Source organism: Lycorma delicatula, chromosome 9 (assembly GCF_047948215.1).
Source record: "Lycorma delicatula isolate Av1 chromosome 9, ASM4794821v1, whole genome shotgun sequence".
NCBI classification, from domain to species: Eukaryota; Metazoa; Arthropoda; class Insecta; order Hemiptera; family Fulgoridae; genus Lycorma; species Lycorma delicatula.
In genome coordinates this window covers 38125735-38147822 of record NC_134463.1, presented here as the reverse complement: position 1 = coordinate 38147822, position 22088 = coordinate 38125735, and the positions used below count along the sequence as shown (strand labels likewise).

At 28.9% G+C, this 22088-nt stretch overlaps 1 protein-coding gene across 3 annotated transcripts in view; it reads right to left on the bottom strand.

The window, feature by feature from the left end:
- Window positions 1-22088, bottom strand: part of Top3alpha (topoisomerase 3-alpha) — a 65453-nt gene that overhangs the window by 19155 nt on the left and 24210 nt on the right. For all 3 annotated transcript variants that reach the window (XM_075374995.1, XM_075374993.1, XM_075374994.1), the window contains exons 6-14: window positions 21621-21791; window positions 20144-20319; window positions 17936-18116; window positions 15649-15756; window positions 13937-14046; window positions 12234-12438; window positions 6757-6940; window positions 4786-4873; window positions 1074-1325 (exon numbers count right to left, since the gene is read on the bottom strand). In XM_075374995.1, the coding sequence (XP_075231110.1) occupies window positions 1074-1325; window positions 4786-4873; window positions 6757-6940; window positions 12234-12438; window positions 13937-14046; window positions 15649-15756; window positions 17936-18116; window positions 20144-20319; window positions 21621-21791 (1475 nt within the window). The remainder of the gene's footprint in view (window positions 1-1073; window positions 1326-4785; window positions 4874-6756; window positions 6941-12233; window positions 12439-13936; window positions 14047-15648; window positions 15757-17935; window positions 18117-20143; window positions 20320-21620; window positions 21792-22088) is intronic.

Below are 22088 nucleotides of genomic sequence, written 5' to 3'. Positions count from 1 at the left end.
CAGGATTGACCAAACCGATTTATTTTTTAATATGGCTTGAATATTTCTATATATATGGGCCATTGATCATATTAATTTTTTTTTAATTTGATATGAGGATGGGGATTATCATGAAAAAATAATTTCAATTTTATTCAAAGGTATTTTAGAGAAAGCTTAATTAAAGCAATTTTGTTAACTACAAGGCATGTTAAAATTATCAACAAAAAAAAATCAACTTCCACCTCTCAAAATTAAATTTTTTTTCCTCTTTTGTTCTAACCTTCAGTTCAAATATTTTTTCAAAAATCTTTTGAAAGTTTATACTTCATACATAGAGCTATCAAGAATTTCTACAATCTTTTAAAATTATATATCCCAGACATAAAATGCAGAAAAGTTTTTTGAAAATTTTATTTTTTTATTTTAGCCTTTATTGGAGGTGTTAGATTTAAAGAAAATTTTACTTAAAATTTATTTCCCACCTCTAAATAGCTGCCAAAGTCATGCAATATTTTGCCAGTTAAACAGTTAATCAAATGAGTTTCACAACATTCTGAGGCAACTGAATTTTCTTCAACTACACAATTATTTAATAGTATATAAAATTCTTCCTGTGTTAATTGTACTATGAATAATGAATGTGCTGACTTTCAATAAGTTTTTGACTTAAAATTTTTGCTATTTTGTTTTGTGGCACTGAGGTACACAAAAATTATTTGTAAAAAAAAAAATAGAAACAACACTTTTTTTAGTTCCATCTTGTACAGTAAATTGAGGAAAGCTTAGCAATAACATACTAGGTTCAGAAATGAAAAAAACAAGTGGTATAGAGTGGTATGAAATGGCTAGAAAATTTCCCTCAGTAGTTAAATCTTTAACATGAGAAGTCTTATTTTTCCTCTTCTTAGACTTTCCTTTTCTGTTCCAAAAGTTAAATTTATTTTGCTTATGTCACCCATTACTAGTTTTACAGATCCAGAAAAAAGCATAACAGACAAAAAAAATAAATTCATTACATTATATATGTCAAGCTTCATCAACACTAAAAAATAAATAAATAACAATAGATAAAAATTAAAAACAATAATTACCTGTGGACATGTGTTTGGTGCTAGTTTTACATCAACAACAGTACTTGGAAACCATAAAGAAGTTTTACACTGGGGAAAACCAAGACAACTAATATAAAAACCTCCTGTATTACGTTTCCTAAGAACCATATCAGAGCCACATGATGGGCATTTCATGACAGGCTCACTAATAATTCCAGTCTGTTCTTCAGGAACAAATGCCTGTGGTGCAGCATCAAGATATTTTCCTAATGCTGTATCTATTTTCTCCACCTACAACAAAATGTATGAATCATCAAAAAAAAAAGAAAATTAAAGTGATGGAACATGAAAATATACAAGGGATATCTCTAAAGTAAAGACCACTGGGAAATTTATCTCCTTAAGGTTGGCAAACCTGTGTTGTTCACGATCACACTATTAATGTACACACTGCATTGTTGTCTGTAAGTTGTCACGTTGAAGTACCACCGATTACGCATTATTACGTTATAAAATGAATAGGAAAATTTATGTTGCCGCTGACTGTGAAATACGTGGAGTCATATGTTTTTTAAATCAGCCAGCTGAAATTCATAGGAAGTTGGTTGCTGTGTATGGTGATAATGTAATGAATGAAAGAAACGTCCAAAAATGGTGTGAAATGTTTAGAAATAACAAAATTAATGTGCATGGTGAAGAATGCTCGAGGAGACCCTTGATAATCATCGAGGACTTGTTGAAACACACTAGATGATGAAATCAGAAAACAACATTGTTCAATGATTTCCGATCTGCCCTTTCTTTTTCCTGATGTTTCAAGAACTGTTATAGGTCGCATTTTTCACGACCATTTAGGCTTCAGAAAGTTTTGCACATGTTGGGTGCCACATGTCTTAACGGAACATCACAAAAAAAATCCGAATGGGATCTGCTTTGGAATTTCTGATGTGCTACACAGAAAAAGGTGATGAGTTTCTTAATTCAATTGTTACATGCAATGAAACATGGATTTCGCATTACACGCCAGGAGAGAACGGCAGTCAAGTGAATGGGGTTATCCTCATTCACCAACCAGACCAACAAAGGTAAAGCCACAGCCATTTGGATGCAAACTGATGGCTACAGTCTTTTGGGATCAGTTTGGCATACTGCTGATTAATTCTATGTTACATGGAACGACTATAAATGCAGAAGCCTGCTGCGAAACTCTATGTAAATTACAACATGCCATTCAAAATCGACTACATGGTGTCAGCTGACTGATGGTGTTGTCCTGCTGCATGATAATGCACATCCATGTGTTGCGGGTTACATGTGATTTACTGAGAACATTTGGATGAGAAATTACTATCAACCACCATATAGTTCAGACGTAGTTCTTTCTGATTACAATTTGTTTAAGAAATTGAAAGAATTTTTGAGTGGTAAGCAATTTGCAGATGACGATGAACTTAAAAATGCAGTTAATCAGCAACTAAATGGAATGGCAGCAGAAATACGACAAGGGTATATTTGAAGCTGGTGTATTGCTACAATAAATTCATGTGGCGATTATATAGATAAGTTGTATAAGGTATGTAGTTTAAGAGAAATAAAAAAATATTTATAAAGTTTTCAAAATAAATTTTTTTAAAATGAAACAGTCTTTACTTTTGAGATAACCTATCATATAATATTATTACAGACTAAAAGTCTTCCAAATAAATGTAAATGATTTACTGACTAAAATTACTAATACACTCTAAATAAATACTATTATAAGTAATAAGTTTTATCTTCAGAAAACAAACAGCATTAGAAAGACATCACAATATAATAAGAAATCTGGTTACATTGGTAAGATCATACTAGTTAGAAGGATGAAGATAAGCTGAATTCATATTCCAGCAGCACCTGGTTAACTTCACATAAACACTTCATGCCCCTAACTGTACATTTCAACACCCTTGGTAATACAACAATGCCCAATGCCACTAATAACTAATTTTTGAAATTTACTGTAATGAAATGTATACGAAACAAATCTATCCCTTTTATAACAATGTTGAGTAAATACACTGATGAAATGTCTGCCAAGGCATTTGCATTGATGGCATTCTGACAGAGGCCAAACTGATGACTGTGATGTGTTATTAAGTTTTATATAAGACGATCTCAGGTAAAGTCCCACATGGCTAGGAACAGAAGGGGTGGTGTAGCGACAGGGATCGTCACAAGGTCTTCCCCTAAATGGATCAAGATGGTGTAAGAACTATTAAGGACTTCACCATATACTAAAATAGAAAAATAAAAAGAATAAATAAATGAATGAAAAAAATTTTAATTTAATAAAAATTTATATATAACTTAAAACAACACTCAACAAAACAGAAATTAAACTACCACACAAAAATTGAATTAAAACTGTAAAAGAAGTCTAAAGTGTAAAGCGTTCCTAAATGCACAATAATTAAAACTAAAATAAGAGTGTAAACAGTCCCTCTATTTATAATAAATATAAATTTCAAATCAACAACAAAATATGACAGAAACCCCATTACTAGCAACAATTACAGTTTCTCAATAGAAACTGTAATTGTTCTAAAATTATAGTTCTTTAAGAAAAATATAATGCTATCTAAGATCACCTTATCATTTCCCATGACTGTGTATATAATCACAGATAACTTAAATCTATTACACAATGCAACAAATAAATGTCACTGCGAATCTGATCTAAACCTGTTGGTGTTCATCTTGATCTACACGATACCAAAAGGTTTATCCATATAAAAGGAAGTGGGACAATTTTGACCAATAGTGTGACATATAAACCAAGAATAATTGTTTTTTTTTTACAAACACGCAAATTTCATTTTGCCCTTGCATTTTACATGCTGTCAACAGTTAAAATAAAACTTTTTAAGAATCCAATAACCATCCTAAAGAGCTTTCAGAAATCCTCATTCCATGAAATGCAGGCTTCCAGCTACAGTGTCACCATGAGTCCCCACAAATATTATCTGTATTTAAGAAACAATTAATTAATGTTTATTGTCCCACTGCATTACCAATGTTTGTTTCTGCTGGATTCCTAGTCAGTGGTGATTCCAGGATATGTAAGCAAAGGTATTGCTGAAAGAAATTTACAGACTTGCAGTTTTTAGAAGCTACATTGTTGCTGCAGATTTTGTAAGCTATATAAAGAAAGTTGTATGTGATGAACTTGTACTATGGCAGTACAAGTGTAATAGAACAGTAAGTTATATTTTATAAAAAATAATTATGGCCGTTGACTTCCTCCAATACACCCAACCAGCTGGAGAACGTAGATATTTATTGTTGGCACTTAAGAGACTAACTCATGAACATCTTACATCATCTGACATTCCATCATGTGGAAGGTACAATTAGTGCTCATATTCTCCTCAATTGTGTGTGACAAGTGGCAGTGTTTCTAGATAATTGATTATAAAATACTTATTACATTAAAAGAGAGATCACTAAAGACCCATTTTTTTCAAAGTACATGAAATAAAAAATAAATTCTGAATCCCCAAGTTCGCAGTAAAAAATTTGTAGCAACACTTAATAGCAAATCACAATTTGACACTTACTACTTTTACATGATCACATTTAAACATTTTGTAACTGCAGTAAACTATTGCTGCACTATTTTGGAAACCATGAATATTTGCCATATCACATTACAACTTTACCAGATGTCAATATTACAATTTAAGAATAAAATAAATGTATAACAAATAAACACCTGAGCTTGTGCTTGAATAAAAACCTCTTTGTACTTCATAATTTGCTCACTCAGTACAACCTTCGGATCTTTTGTCCCCTCACATATCCTGTAAAAAAATGAAATGCATCAAATAAATTGAAACTAAAAATTCATGAAAGAAAGTTTCAGCAAATGATAAAATTACAACATGCAAGATTATTTGTTTAATGCCTAATTGATTATTTTTAACTTATACCTACTGTGTTGATTTTTTTTTCATTCTTTAATTTTTATACAAGTTAATAACAAACATATGCAAGTCAAGTAAAAGAACATGCAAAATAATAAAATTCTTATTTAAATTAAATGAAAAAAATTTTAATTTAACATTAAAGGTTTAAAAGAAAAATGAAACGAAGTACATTTATGCATATGAATATAATACACAAAATTGTCTTAACTAAATAGCATTTATACATTTTGTTATGCATAATACTTCAAATTGTGATAACAAATCTTTCTACTCTGTATGATATTCTATTCCCTTCTTAATAAACAGGAAGATGTCTTTCTGGTAAAAGACCGTATAACTTTAAACTCTTTTCAGCCATTCCATGGGTTTTGATCAATGCACTGAGGGCTGTCAGTCTTGTGCACAGTATGTCTTTTTTCTAGAATTTACTAGTGACATTGTATTTTCAATCATGTATCGATGTTTTTATATATATTTTTTATATAAATAATAATGAAATTAACATACTTAATTTTAATTATAAAACTTCAATTTTCTATATTTATTTACAATTTATTTCTGTTTGTAATTTCCATTTCAGTAATATATAAATTAACTAAAATAAAGTACTTACTGCTGTTATCATGCTGATATATCAAATTTCTGGTTATACAAAAAAAAAAGATTGATCAATTTTTACTAAAAACATTTTTGATCTGAGCCACTAATTGCCATAAATATATATTGTTATAAGTTTTATTATTTTCCATAATGTGTTGGCTGCAGTTCCAGTTACATATGTCTTAAATGGGGATTTACAGTGAGATATCCTATTATTTCCTATATTTTCCTTGTGTGGTACAGATCCTAGAGGAAGTTGGTAAAAAAAAAAAGGTAAAATTTACTGTTCGGTGCATACTGCACATGTAGGATTGGTACAGTTGGAACTAAAACAAGACAGGCATTTGTACAGCTCATTACTCTGCTAAATAACATAAATAGTTGTATCAATAACTGACAGATAGCATGAAAAGAGGCAAAAGCTTACAAGATAAGCGTCCTGTAACACACCAGTGAAAACATAAATACAGACAATGGGATCTTGTAACGCACAAAAATTACTGCATTAAAAAAAAACTAGCCAACGTACTAATTGTTTTAAAAGCAAAAGAATTCTATCATCCGAACATGAAATTTTTCAAATTACCTAGTAAAGTTTAACTCCACTCCCTTAAACATACAAAACTGAATAAAAATTAGTAAAGAAAAACATACTTTTTAAAGCAATAAAAATTATTACTTGTTTCAATATAATAAATTACAGCTACATGTAACTAAATTCCACTAACATACCAGTTTCAAACATAAGAACAGTTTATTGAACCAAAAGGAAATTAAAAATTTTTCCAATCTAGATTGTAAGAGAATAAAGAGATTCATCCAGAATATCATAAATTAGGTGAGTCTAATATGATATGAAATTCCTGTATAAAGTCATAGCAGTTGCCAACCCACCAAACCTTGCTAAGAAACCAATTGCACCACTAACCAAACGATATAAACTGTAGTGACTGGGCAGTTTACCAAAGTGACCACATTGGAAAGGATCATGCATAAAAATAATGGATACTGGCAAATAGAAAAGAAAGAGAGGAGGGAATGAACAACCTAATTAGTAACTGTCAATCCTTAAAGACTTAAGAGTAGTGTACAGTTTGTTTAGGACCAAAAACACTAAATTGACTTAAAATAGTACAAAATAAATAATTCATAGATACCTTTTTAAATCTGCTTCTAGTTCAGCTCGAAGATGAGGTTTAGACATGGCAAAACCCATACTGTCATATCCTTCAACTAGTCCCATACCCAACTGGCCGGGAACAAAAAATTTACCTTCAGTTAAACCAACATAAAGGCGAGACTTTATTGTTTCTATGTGTTCTGCATGAGTTGCATCAGTCCCTAAATGAAAACATTTTTTATGAATGGTTCTAAACAGACTTGTATTATGAAATTTACTAAAAAGTGACAACTTCACAAAGATCCTGCAGTGGCACTTATATAAAACTGAATTGTATCTCCGCTTTTCACTTTAACTGCCACAGTTCCCCAACAAGACAAATATGCTTTTTAAAGCAAAAAAAATATACATTTACTGCTATAAGATCTGCACATGCATACACTTAAAATGCTACTGATTAAAGTTTATTGCATATACCGTATTCTGAAAAACCGTTGATTAAAGTTTTATAATAATTAGCTGAGCAGGACTCCACTCGTGGACCCCTTGTGTTATTATCCTCATGCTTATGAGAACAATACTAATAAACAAAAATTAAAGCCCGTTCAATTTTTGCAATTAAAAAAAAAAACTATCAATGCATTGCAATTTCTTCAGAGCAACAGTTTAGTCAGCACAGCTTCCAAAACTGTGAATGAACTGAAGTATGTGGACTTCAGAATAGTCAGCACCTATCTTAAAAAAAGTAGTTATAGCTGGTTACCTGCCCTTCATACATGTAATAAAGTATTTTACACAGTTCTTAACGTTAACCAACAAACATCATAAGGAGGGGACCGCATTTTGTTTGACATTTTTATTTTATGTTACGTTTTCTTTTTTAGTCAAGTAACCAAGGCAGGTGTAGCCAGTCGAATTGCACACACAAACAGTGGCAATGGCTGTGTTAGTTGAGCTGTCATGATGTACACTGTCACACTTTTAAAATTATTTTTCTCAATAAAAAAGAGTTATAAAAAAAGACAAAAAGACCTTATCGGTAGAAAATTAATTTCAAATATTGCAAGTGACCTCTGAACTTGGCCATATTAAAGTTGAATATCAGCAAGGAATGTAATTTGGTTGTTACAGTAAGCCAATAAAATAATCAAATAAACACAATCTTGAAACAGTGAAACATATTTTAAGGGCAATAGTTCTATGTGCTCTTTTCTTCAGATATAAGTTATGCAAACTCCAGCTCAATCAGTTGAGCAGGTTTTGTGTAAGAGTAACAGACACCACTAGATTTACATAAATCAGATTAGATAAGATACTACTTCACAATAAAAAAAACTATGTACTAATTTACTGAAATCAATGCCATTAATATGGAATATAATATAAATGAAATGAGAACTGTCATAGATAACGTGCTTTGTCATCATGGAATTAAAAGAAAACGTTTACTTTTTCAAAAAAGATGGCATACATAATCTAGTCTTTAACTTTTATTAAAAAAATGTTCATTAACATATGACCTCAGCAATTTAAATGCTGCATACATTTTTCCATTATTCTGGACGTGACAGTTTAAATAAACAAAATTCTAAAACTAATAATTAATCTGTGTTTAAGGTTATTGCCAAAGTAAATTTTGTTTTGTTTTGTAATTTAAAGAGAAATATGTTTTCATACTTTAATTATGTAATAATTTCCAATTACCTAATTTTTATTATTATGTCTGAGTGATTTCAGATATTAATCCATCATCAGAAACATTTACGTGTTATGCATTATAATTATTCCTTCGCAAATTAATATATTAAATGAATTTTAAATTAAAAAAAAAAAATTATAAATACAACAATTGATCATCAAAGGGTAAAAATAATGTCAACATTGTCTGTCATGTCAATATGAAGCTCTCAATTGTTATGTTTATTAGCATGAATCAGTACAACCAACCTAAGAATAAAAATCATTGTTTAATATCTGTTTAAACAATACATCATTATCAAATTTCATTTGTTCATTTATCAAATTTTTATTATTTAAGTATATATAATATTTTTTCAATAATATTTGTTTTATGAAAGTTATTGGAATATTCAAGAATATTAATAAAATTATCTGGGTTGTAATTATGATTATTTTCTAAGATATGTCTAGCAAAATTGGATCGTTCTTTATTTCTCTATAAAAAAAGATCGGTTTTTTCTGATACATTCTAAATCACAATTTGTGCATTTTAAATTATACTCCCTGTTTATCTAAATTAAATTTATTGTTATGTTTTATTATTCTGGTAGGATCTCTGTTATTAAAATAGTTAATTATTTTATTATTCATTGTATATGCAGTTTTTAATTCAAAAGATTTAAATATATTATTAAATTTTATATAATTTATATTGCATTTAGTTTTAGCATATTTGTATCCGTTATTATTTGTTAGTTTTATATTATCTTTTATGTAAATTTTATTTCATTATTTTAATATATAATTTATTTATTAAGTTTTCACTGTATCCATTAGTTATAGCTTATGATTGATATTATTTAATTCAATGTTAAATTTTATATTGTTTTGTCTTAAATATTTTATAGTTCTGTATAATTAAGAAATTAAACGTTGATATTTTTTGATTCCAAGGTTGAAACGAATTATAATAAATTATGGTGTCCTGTTTAGTGGGTTTCCTATGCATATCAATATCTAGTTTATTAGTATTATAGTTTTTATTATTTTTTATATCAAAAATATTTATGCCATTATTATTTTCTCGACCTAAAGTGAATTTAATGTCATTATTTAAGGAGTTCATTTCTTCAATTATTGTATTTTTTTCATCTTTAAATTGTTTATCATATATGACCAATACATTACCACATATCTTTTATAAACTAAAATTTTATGTTTATTAAATGTATGTTGTAGATTACTTTTCTCTAATTCGTTCATGAAAATGTTAGCCAAAATAGCTGAAAGTAGAGATTCCATAATGAGACCATTCTCTTCCTGGTTATAATTATTAAATTCAAAATAGTTGTATTTACAACATAATTTTAATAGGTTAATTAATTTGTGTATAATGTGGTCTATTTTTAATCTAATTAAAAGTCTTATTAATTTTATTAATGGTTTTGTTAATACTAATATTAGTGCTTGTACATAATAATAAAAATAGTTGGTAAGTGGAAATTATTATATAATTAATTTATATCAAAACCAACGGGCCGATTAATAATTAAATTAATTTTATACTTTGTTTATTGTAAAAAGGTTTATTTAAATAAATTCAGATCATTAATATGTTAAAAAGTCAGTGTGAAAGCAGGTGGGAAATTTCATCTATCTTTACCATATATGAAAATTAACATGACTATACATAAAATTATTATTATTATTGTTATAATATGAAATAAATTTTTTTATCGTTATACTGAAAAAATCAACATAGGTAATAGGAAAGTTTTTTGAAGCATTTAGATAATTTAAAGTTTATAAAATTAGTAAATTTACAATTGGAAAATTCAAATTTATTTGTTCTACAATTATCTATTTCTGTTTTATTATTTTTAATGCAGAAAAAATTTCAAGTTAGATAAATAGAGTAGAATTATTAATCTAGTTGGACAATTTTATTATTGAATACTACTAAAGTGTATTAACATTTTTTTGTTATATTTTTTATGCATTATTTATATATATAATTAGTTTAATGAATCAATTTCTATATACAAATAAATTATTTAACATCTTTTTAATGCATTTTTAAAACAATTTTTTTTAATTTTATTAATATTTTATAGTTTTTTAAGAGGAGTTACACTTTTTAAACATTATTTATTTTACTTTTTAATTTTAATAAACTATTGTTTTACAAAAAAAATTAATTTTAATTTAGATAAAAATAGTTATTAAGTTTTTTGTCAATTAAATGATTTTCACCTTTGAAGATTATAAATATAATTATTTAAGTGGAATTTAGCAATTTGTCACCTATTGTTGTTTACCACTTCTGATTATATAAAAAATAAAATATTCATTGTAATACTGGACAATCTGTTTTTCCTTTTAATTTTATATATTTTTATAAAATAATAAATTGAGTACAATCAACTGTCAGAATAGGGATATTATTTGACCTAATTTTTTCTTGAACATAGAAATGGAAAGAAGACTATTTAATTCAGAAATTCCACCCAAATTTTCTTATTTTTTATTCTTTTTTTAATGCTTAATGATATCATCATTAAATAGACATTAACTTTTGACTTATTATTTGATAATAAAAACAAAATAGATTTTATCTGATTGAGATATAAGAGTATTGATTATTTTCACAATTTTTAGAAAAAAGTTGCCACTTTATGAAAAATAAAAATATTATTGAATGTGACAAAGTGAAATACTAATTAGTTTTATGGTTCTAATGAAACATGAATGGTGTTACATTTTACTATGTAGCTCCTGCAAACATTGGCACAATCTACTTATATGAATTAACCAGAAAAATAATTACAAAGTACCAAAAAATATCTTCCAAGAATCTACAGTGGGAAGTAACTATCATTTAATAAAAGATATTGCTCCATTAAATATTTTTTTAATATAAGAAAGAATGAAAAAAAAACAATTACGTCACAAATAAAATCGACAACACAATATACTAACAAATAAATTACACATTATCATTTGGACATTCAACTGATGACGCTCCTACATTAGCAACAATAGCCATTAATGTAGAATCACATTGTTTCCAGTTTTAAAGGTTTATCAGGTTATATAAAACAAGGCAATTACATTATCATTAAACAATCCTAACAGCAATATCATTCTTATGTAAAGTTAGTAAAATAAAAACATGCAATTAAAAGATTTGTCCTTTAACAAACAATTTTGAATGCAAGTTTCCAACTGACTAATAGAAATTGGCCATAATCCAAAATGCATGAGTGTTAGCAAAACAGAAAATATTTTGTTAAAATTCACAAATAATGTTATATATTGTGTAATCAGTTCCCAACCTAAGCTAAGATGAAACATTTATTACTTTCTTCTTAATTTATATTTTAACCAAAAATGTTTACAACTGTTACCATGGGGAAAATATCAAAGAAGAAATACAATTAAAAAGGTATTGTCAGTAAAAAATATAAGCTAAAAATAATTATCATATTTATTGGTGGGAAATTTTTATTAACCAGTCTGTTGTGAACAGAGAAGATATAAAATAAAAAGAGATACATTTAACTTCTACACATCATTCAACATGGCAGAATATATAATTTGTATTCAAAATGAAATTAAAAATAGTAGATATTCTTCTTCTAGTATCAGTATATATATACACAAGTCAAGGTCTTTTAATAATATTAATAATACAATTAACCAAAGCAATTAAATTCAATTATTGTAATTTCCTGCAACTAAAAATTGAGCTTGATTAAAATTTTCATTAGAAAACCAAAATAATCAATCATTACTATTGACTTATAAATATTTAAAAACCAAACAACAAATTACCAATTCCATGTTTTTCCATTAATGCAATTAAATCAGCCTCAGTAAGAAGATTTGGAGGACTTGTTGTTCCGTCGACCATACTCATATTTGTAGGATGAAACGTTTGACCCATTTGATAAATATGTATCTCCTTATCGCTCCATTTTTCATATGGGTAAACTTCTAAATAATTTCGTTCAAGTATCATCAAACCACGAGCAACAAACTGAAAAAATAAATATATTTGCTAAAAAAAAAAAAAACAAACTTATTCTGTTTATAAGACAAACTATCACAAACCTTTCTGAAAACTTAAATTAACTATAGGTAACTTAGAAAGGGAAGAATTACAAAAGAAGGCAAAATGTAAAATAAAAAACAAAATAATATTCATTTGAAAATTTTCCTAGTTACTTTAATCAACGAAATTGTAATGACTCAACAATTAATGAAACACTCTTAAATAACTAAAATATTTTTAAATCATCTGAAGGGGATACTAAAAAAATGAGAAATATTTTCTGTAAGCAAGTGGATTGGAATGCTACCCTCTCCTGCTATGTTACTAGATATACTCACAGTATGTTTCTAGAAAATACTTTCCCTGCTCACTTGGTCAGGTAGCGTTCATGAGAAACCATTGTAGTAGTGGACAGAGTGATTGTTTTCTTAAGCCCCTCCCAATGCTCTCAGTGATTTTGTGATTATAAACTTTAAGGACACTACAACAAGTTTTGTTTTCTGTTAAAGAAAACAGTTTTAATGCTTCGGGAAGCTTATAGGAAGGAAGCTCTAAGCCAGGCTAGAATTTACGAGTGGTTTGCCTGGTTCAGATGTGGCTAAATATCACTTGAAGATGAAGTCCGTTTAGGTCACCTTCAATCTCCAGAAGATGAAAATGTTCAAAAAGTGTGCGATGCGATTACATTTGATCATCGCAGACAAATTGGAGGAAATAACTAGAAATTCCTGGAGCTCATGCCAGAGAATCCTAACAGAAGCGTCACGGCAAAGTTTGTTCCATGACTGCTTTCCTACGACCAGAGGAAGAATCGTCTGAGTATGCCAGGAATTGAAAGAACAGGTACAAACTGACCTGAAATAAAACAGCAGTCCAGCCAGTGGAAGACAGCTTCATCACCCAGACTAAAAAAGCACAGCAAGTGAAATCAAATATAAAGTTCTTGATGGTTTGTTTTTTCAATTCATTCCTCAGGGCACTACAGTGAACTAACATTACTCCCTGTAAGTGCTGAAGCAAAACATGAGGTAGAGTAAAAATGCCTGAATTAGCGAATGAGGAACTGGCTGCTTTAACAAATGACAAGGCACCTACCCAGACAGCATTGAAAGTCAACCAGTTTTTGATGAAAAATGTCATGACAATAGTTTCTCACTACTCTTACTCGACCAAAGTAGCCCCCTGTGACCAAGAAAGAAGAAAAACCTTAAGGGAAAATGTTTTCAGGACATAGAGGAGGTTAAGAAAAATTCACTAGAATTAGTTCAGAATATAAAAAATATTTCAACAGTGGAAAAACCATTGGGACAATTACATATCATCTAATGGACAGTACTTTGAAGGGATTGACATTTTCAAGATGTAATCTTAAATAAAGAAAGTTTAAATAAATAATTCTTTTTTTTTGGGTTTCTCCTCAAATAAATTATAAATAAAACATATCTAAAAAATTGTATTTTAATAATGTTTTAAGTGTAATTACCTTTTCTCCATTGATATCAATGTCCACTATAGTTTCATGACCTTTGGCATCTTTGGAAACACAAGCTAAAAAGTGTCGTACAACAAATTCATATATTTTTTTGTCATCACCTAAAAATTAAAGAAATTTTACACAATTTTGTTTTATAATACATATGATTTAACAAAAAACACAACTACAATAAGTTTTGTTTTATAATAATGCTATAAAGTATGAGTTATACAATTAGAAATACCTTGAAAACATTGTCAATTAGTTTTATAAAAAGTTAATCCTATAGTGTAAAACAAATGAAGAAAATTATTTCCACATGACAGCTTTACAAATTTTATTATATTAAATCTAACTGATTTTCTTTTAGGGACTAGTCATAAAAAATTAAAAAAAAATCATTATAGTCATTTAGCCATAACACAGTGAAATACCAAAAATTTGAATAAGGGTGGTAGGCTAGATGATTTAAGATGAGAAATGAACAGGTGCAGTAGATATTGACGTAAAATAAAGTGATGAACAGGAAGAATAATTAACATAAAATCAAAAAATGGAAACTGAGAAACAGGAATAAAAACAATAAATAGGGCAGAAAATAAGAAGCTTTGAAATGTAATATTACAGGAGAATTCTTAAAATTTTGTTGACTGACTGAGTAGAAAACATAGTATAATTTTTTTAATTATAGTAAAGGGACAAAGTTTAAAATATAGTAAACTGACAGTAAAGGATGAAGTATGCAGAAGACATACCAAAATAATTGGAAAAAATAGAAAAATGCATCATCCAATCAAATGACTGAAGAAAAGGAAAAAAGATTATTTAAATCAATGAAGAAAACATCTAAATTGTCCTTCCTTCTCATACATGTTAAATCCTTGTCAGGATTAGTATTTTACACTTACTATAAACTTCCTCTCTCATAAGTTTTCATCTCCGTAATTAGGCATCAACCTATACTTGCTAAAAAAAAATAATTAGTACAACAGAGTAAGCAAAAGAAAAGTACAGAGCTGTAGAAAAATAAGAAAAGAAGAAAGAAACTTTTAAAAGCTGTAAAAAATGTATAAAGAAAATATAAATTGAAAGTACTTTCATCTTTATTACTCATTATGGTAAAGAAAGTAGGAACAAAGCTAGAAGAATAATATTTGCAGATAACAAATGTCATTTTGATTAACTTTGAAAGATAGAACATTTTAAATAACTGAAAAGTATAATAGATCATAGTGGAGGAAATTCTTTTTAAAAATATGCATCTGTCAGAAGCCAGAAATTGTTCACAGTATTATAAATTAACCAGCATTACAAATTAAACATCTCTAAAAAAAATTAAAAATTCAACATTCACACCTTTAACAAATAATTATGCATGTTATAAATTACAATTTTGTATCATATTACTGTCATGTTAATTTTTTATATTATTCAAGCAAGCACGCATTTTAAGAGGTCTACATTCAGCAAGGCTATAGCAATCTCATAAACTACTCTGTTCCATCAAATGAAGTTTAAATATACACTTGATTTTTAAACAAAATGCAATAACAATTTTCATACCATTTGATACAAGACTAATCACATATTTTAAAAAATGAATCAAATTCTGTAATGTATTGATTCACATACTCATAATTTGTAATTATATTTTAAGTCGAACAAATGAGAAATATTAAATTATTAATACAATTTAAGAAAATTAAAATACAACTACTTACCAGTAAGATTATCAGTATATTTAGTAGGATGAATAGGAGGATGAGCTTCATCAGTTTTCTTTCCTTGTCGGGGATTAGGACCATCCTCCATAACTCGATTTGCAAATGCTTTTTTAACAAAAAGAAATAAATCTATTAAAAAACAACTACTTTCACTAACTTCAAATAATGTAAATTAAAAACCTACATTAAATAAATATTTTTCATTAGTTATACACTCATCCTGTAGCAGGATGAGTGTATGATATAAAAAGTAACAGCAGCGATAAAAAATGAATTGATGTCCATCTCCTATTAGTGTGAACAGAGTATGAGTAAAGAATTAACACATTCAAGGCAACAAAGAGTAAAAGGTAAAAATGTAAACTTTTACCCAAACTGAACCAAATTTGTAAAATATGAGGGCTGTTTTTTTTTTTTCAGCGATTGTACATCTAAGTAAGCAAGAGATAGGCGGGAGTCAGTTATATGTGTCATGCAATTGCACCAACCCCCCACCACAATCTTTGCCATTGCCGGCTCCATTACATCAGTCTGAGCAGAGCTACAGGCAACTGAACGTGACTGCTACAATCAATGCCCTTGCCAAATGTGAGTTGCAAAGTGTGATAGGTTTTCTGCAAGCAGAAGGATATAGCACTGCTGAAATCCATCACAGAATGAGTCTAGTATATGTTGAAAACTTTATGAGTGACGATAGTGTATGGGAATTATGTAGGAAATTTAAAGGGTGAACAGACATCCATGATGAAGGTGGGCAAGGATGCAAGTCTACTGTACGCCTGGTTGAGTGTGTTGATGATTTTGTCGACGACAAATAGAGATTTATGGTAAGTGAAGTTTCAGCAGAAATTTCAAGGTCTTCTCTGTATATAATTATGACTAAAGACCTAGAATACCAGAAACTGTATGCACATTGGGTCCCAAAAATGTTGAGTTATGATCACAAAACCTAGTAAATGGCGTCAGCCGTAATATGTTTCTCACACATTATGATAATGAGGGAAGAGTTTTTGAAATCTATTGTTACTGGTGATGAGATTTAGATCCAGTATGACAATACAGAAACCAAAGAACAGTCTAAGCAGTGGGTGCACACTTCTCCAAACAAGCCAAAAAAGTTCAAACAGACACTGAGCAACAGAAAAACAATAGCTACAGTTTTTTGGGACCATGAAGGTATCTTGTTGGTAGACTTTATGAAGCAGAAGCCAAAAATAACAAACGAAGTTTATTGTGAATCTTTACGTCGCCTACACAGAGCAATCCACAACAAACAAAGGTATGCTCTTATCCAGCATGGTTTTGATTCACGACAATGCACAACCCCACTGTGCCAACATGACGCGAGACCTTCTCAAACAATTCAAGAGGGAAGTTTCGACCATCCACCGTATAGTCCAGACCTAGTACCTAGCTATTTCCCTCTCTTTTGAGAATTGAAGGCATGGTTGGATAGGCAACATTTTGCCACCACGAAGAACTTCAAGAGGTTGTCAAGACATACCTTACCTCACTGGCGGCAAACTTCTTTGAAGAGGGCTTTGGAAAGCTGGTATCACAATACAACAAATGCCTCAATCGTTTTGGCGATTATGTAGAAAAATAAGTTAGATACTACTCAACTTTTAATAATAAAATCATTTTGTTAAGTCAATGTGTCTTTTATTTATAGCCGATTGGAGCTATAAAAAACAGCCCTCATATAATGTTTTTAAAAACTTACTTCAAAATTCGAAACGATTCCAATAATCTTTCCAATCATCATCAGTGATTAGTACTATTATTCTTACAATTGGTTGTTTTTTGTTTTTAAAGCAGGAACATATTTAAAGTGATCAAAAAGTGTGTTGGATTTAAATTATGTATGATCAAAGATGTACGTTTAAGTATTCTCAACATTGACGTACATTAAGAGGTGGCACTTTTTTGTTTATGTATGAATACCAATGAATTGTCAACATTGGTGGCTGTCTTATTTGAATCTAAGAGACATCAGTATACAACGGTGAAACAATAGCACCACCTGTAAATGAAAACGGTTGCTAAGATGACCAAAAAATTTTGAAGTACATTATTAAAAATATTTTATTGTAACAATTTGGTTCAATTGCCATTATGAAATTTTCTATTTTTTAATTAATAACATACACAGACAAAAATAGAACAATAAGAAAGCAATTTATCAATCAATTGTTAAACATGAGATGTTACCAGTTCCAAATGAAAATTATTATGTATAAAAAAAAGAAAAAAATCAATAACCAAAATAAAATATTCAAATTACCTCCCCAGTTTGGATCTGCAGTTTGCTGCTGTACCAGATTGGCCAAATTTAATTCTTTTGGAAAAATTGTCGTCTCAGTACGAGGATAACTAATAAAACCTTGTGTATATAACTTTTCGGCAATTTTCATTGCTGCTTTTGCATTTAATCCTAATTTTCTAGAGGATAGCTTTTCAAATTCCTGAAAAAATTACGATCATAGAAAAAGATTAATACTATTTTTAATAATTATTAATAACATTTAATGAAATATAATATTTAATATTATTTATAATATTTTTTTTAATAATCTTCATTTATTTTTGATTATGTGTTTGTTAATCATATTAAGTTTTAAATTTAAATTATTATTATTACAGGTATGTTTGTCAAACCTGATCTTTTATTAAAATTGCATTATTTTGCAAACTTTTATGACTTGTTGAATTTCTTTTAATCTGAAAATATACCTTTATTTTTAATATAATTAATAATTTTATGTTAATATTATTTTTGATTAATTTCTTATTTTATTATTTTCTATATCATTAAACTTTTATCTGTATATGATATACAAGGCAAATAAACATAGTACAGTTAATGAAATAAAACTTGTAAAATTGATTATTAGGTGTTTAGGAGTCATCTTTAGTGAACATTCACTGAAGTTGACAACAAGAATAACTAATAAAAATATGATGCAAATTCAAAAATGTTATATTAAAACAAATCTGACTTGGTTTGTCATTAAAAATAAAAAATTTATAGCGTTAATCACCGCCATGGCTACTTCCATCAACCCTTTGTCGATTGGATTAAGCAATGTAATTCTCAGGAGGTAATTCATTGTTTTCAAGAGATTGTGAGCGAACATGATCAGGAGTTGGTTTTATACATGGATGGCTCTAAGACAGTGCACGGGGTTGGCAGTACTTTCCATTGTATAGGCATTAGTCATTCGTGGTTGTTTGCCGGCAGTGCGTTTGTTTATACTGTAGAGTATGCCATTTGGCAAGCTACGAGGAATTGTGAGCACTATAGTGTAATTGTGTAATGTGCTCTTTGATCTGCAGCAACTCTATGAGTGGTTTTCAGGCATTGAAGGATTGAAGGATGCATGGTCAATGGACCCCTGGCTCCAAATGACACTTGCACTGCTCCAAGTGCTAAGCAGGAAGCAGCAACGATGCACACTGGTGTACATCCCAGGACATTCTGGCATTGCTGGAAACAAGGCTGCAGACAAGGCAGCTCGAGTGAGACTGCTGATGCGTCTGAGTCCAAGGGAATTCCCGACAGATCTGGAGATGTTAAGTGTTATATGTCTGCTTGTGTCAGATGTGAATGGCACAGAGTTTGGAGATGGTTAACAATGAAACTTAATGCCATGAAGGACTCTCCTTGGAAGTGGGTGAGTCACTCTACAATCATGTGGAGAGAACAGGTTGTTTTAACAAGGCTACAAATAGGACATACGAACCTAACATCTAGCTATATGTTATCTGATGACAATCAACTAGTTCCTGAGGAGTGTCAGGAATTGCTGACGGTCAAACACTTACTGGAAGATTTCATTGTGTATGGAGATCTGTTATCAATTTAAAATAGAAGGATGAATAAATAAGGTTTTGCGAAACGATGAATGCACTGTCACAGTCCTGCTGTCTTTTCTTTCTGCAGCAGGTCTCTTCTACAGTATTTGAATTTAATTTTGGATGGCATCCCCTCCAGATATTTTCATGTCCAGAGGTAAAATTTATTCAGTTATTTATTTATTGTTTTCTGTCTGTTTTGTGGGAACTGGGAGTTTTTGCATGTCGCTAGTGTATTTTCTTTTGGTTGTGGTTTTATTTTAGGAACTGGTTTTAGTAGTTAATGCCCAATAAATACAAAAAAAAGAATTATGAAACCATCCTTCATTATAAACTTTATAAATAACTTATATTAAATTATCTTAACACTGTGTATGGTTATTCATTAATGAATTATATTTTTTAATGTTCATATAGTGACTATTACGATAGTAAACAAAAATGTAAAGCAAACTGTCAGCAGCAAATGATTCCTGATTGAGGTTCTACATATGAAACTTTTACACTGTACAATCCTGATTTCGATTAATAACCTTCCACTGAAAAAAAAGGCACAAATAACAAATTTATCAGTTTTAAATATATTACAATAAGACAAAGTGAAAGAAATTTTAATCATGGATCCAAGATTACTTACTACTGTATCAAGAGGTACAGGTCTCCATTTACTTTTTGGTTTACTAACAATATTTTCAACTTTTGCAACAGGTTTTTCCAAACAACGTTCAAAAAGAACTCTACAGAATGCCTCATCAAATAAACGAACTCTTTTCCAGCTGAATTCAACATTTAATTCATCCATTTTATGGTCAACTGAAAATAGGAACATAAAACTAATTACTAAAATTATATATTCATATGTATGTAATATTCATAAATATAATTGTATATTCATAATTGTGTTTAAATATATGTATAATATAAAATAAGCAATTAAACAAAAAAAAAAGTTATATTTCTATAGTACTGTGTTTATTATCAGGTGTTAGATATAATAAATTAAATAATAGGGAATTAATTCTGCAAATGGTTATTGTACAGTTATTGTAAAAATTCAAACATAAATCAAGAACTGCATTTAATTAATATATTAAAGAATGAAGTCCTTATAATATAATATTTACAAAGGATTAATATGTATAAGAATTAATAATATATATTAATAGCTTATGATAAAGCAAGAAAGAAAATCAATTATTAATAAATAAATAAATATTTCAATTACTAATTGACATACCATACAGTTTTTCAGTACTTTTATTATACACAATTGAATGCAGTATACTAAAAACCAAAAAAGATATTTAAAAAATAACAAGTTCAAAAACATAGGTATAAAACAAGTAACCTTTCTGTTATTTTCTCTTTGTTAGAGAAGTACAAGTGTAGATTGCAGGCATGAGATGAGATACTTTAAGGAGAGTTACAAGGAAAACAAAACAAGACAAAATTCAAAATAATACAGCAGACAAAATAATAATAACACTTAAGAGGAGTCAGGGCAGATCCTTCTTGCTAAACTCTCAGAAAGAAAACAACTACAATGATTTGGTCACTTTACAACAAATGATTGCAGAAAGCAACAGTAAACATTTGAAGCAAAGGTAAATGGGAAGAGAATACAAAGAAGACTGAGGATAAAATGGCGACAATACACCTAAAAAAATAGTATGTAATGTAATAGCAAAAACAGCTGAAGCAAAATATAAATTTTGCTTCAGTATTTTTAAAAAAATGTCAAAAGTACTGGATTTAGAAAATTATTCTAACTTACTTTGTCAATTAATGGACCTGTTCAAATAAAAGTGTGTCACTTTTATAAATTATTATGGCATTAAGCTCCTCTTCTTGCCATGATGGATGTTTTGGAAAATTTGGTATTTGAGTGATAATTCTAGACCATACTGACAAAGAACCACAAACCAGAAAATATACCAAGTTTGTTGAACTTCAGGGCACAAGATTATGGCAGAAAAATATGAAAATATTTGAAGCTCAGGTTGTCCCCTTCATGGCCGGGTTTAGAACTTTTCAGCATTAATCTTAAAATTAAGTAGTTTTCCTTATTCAGACAAATAATAAAATCTTATAAAATACGGAAAAGCCTTAATTACCTCTAATTTTCCAGAATTTTTCAGGAACAAAGTTTTGAATAGCATTATATCTCTCGACAACAAAACCAAGAGTTGGAAATTGGCAACTACCATAACTGATAAGGCAATCGGCTAACTGTTCTGGAAATACTCTTTTCAGCCGTAGTGTCTGAAACCTGGTAAATGCAGCTCCTAAATTACAGAAAATTATTACAAATATCAATACTAAGAGCTAAAATAAAACTAAAAATACTAATTTTCATTCATACAATATACTTCCTTAAAATTTAACAGAAAAAATGTAATAAAAAATTTGTCTCAACAACATAAAACATTTCAAATTTCCATGTATTATTATTATTTTATGTATTGAACTTATTTATAAATTAATAGACTTTCAACACCACTGTTATGAAGATATAATTTCCAAAAATTTATTCAATAATAATGTAATAAAATGAAATTTTGCTATTTCACAAAACCCTATAT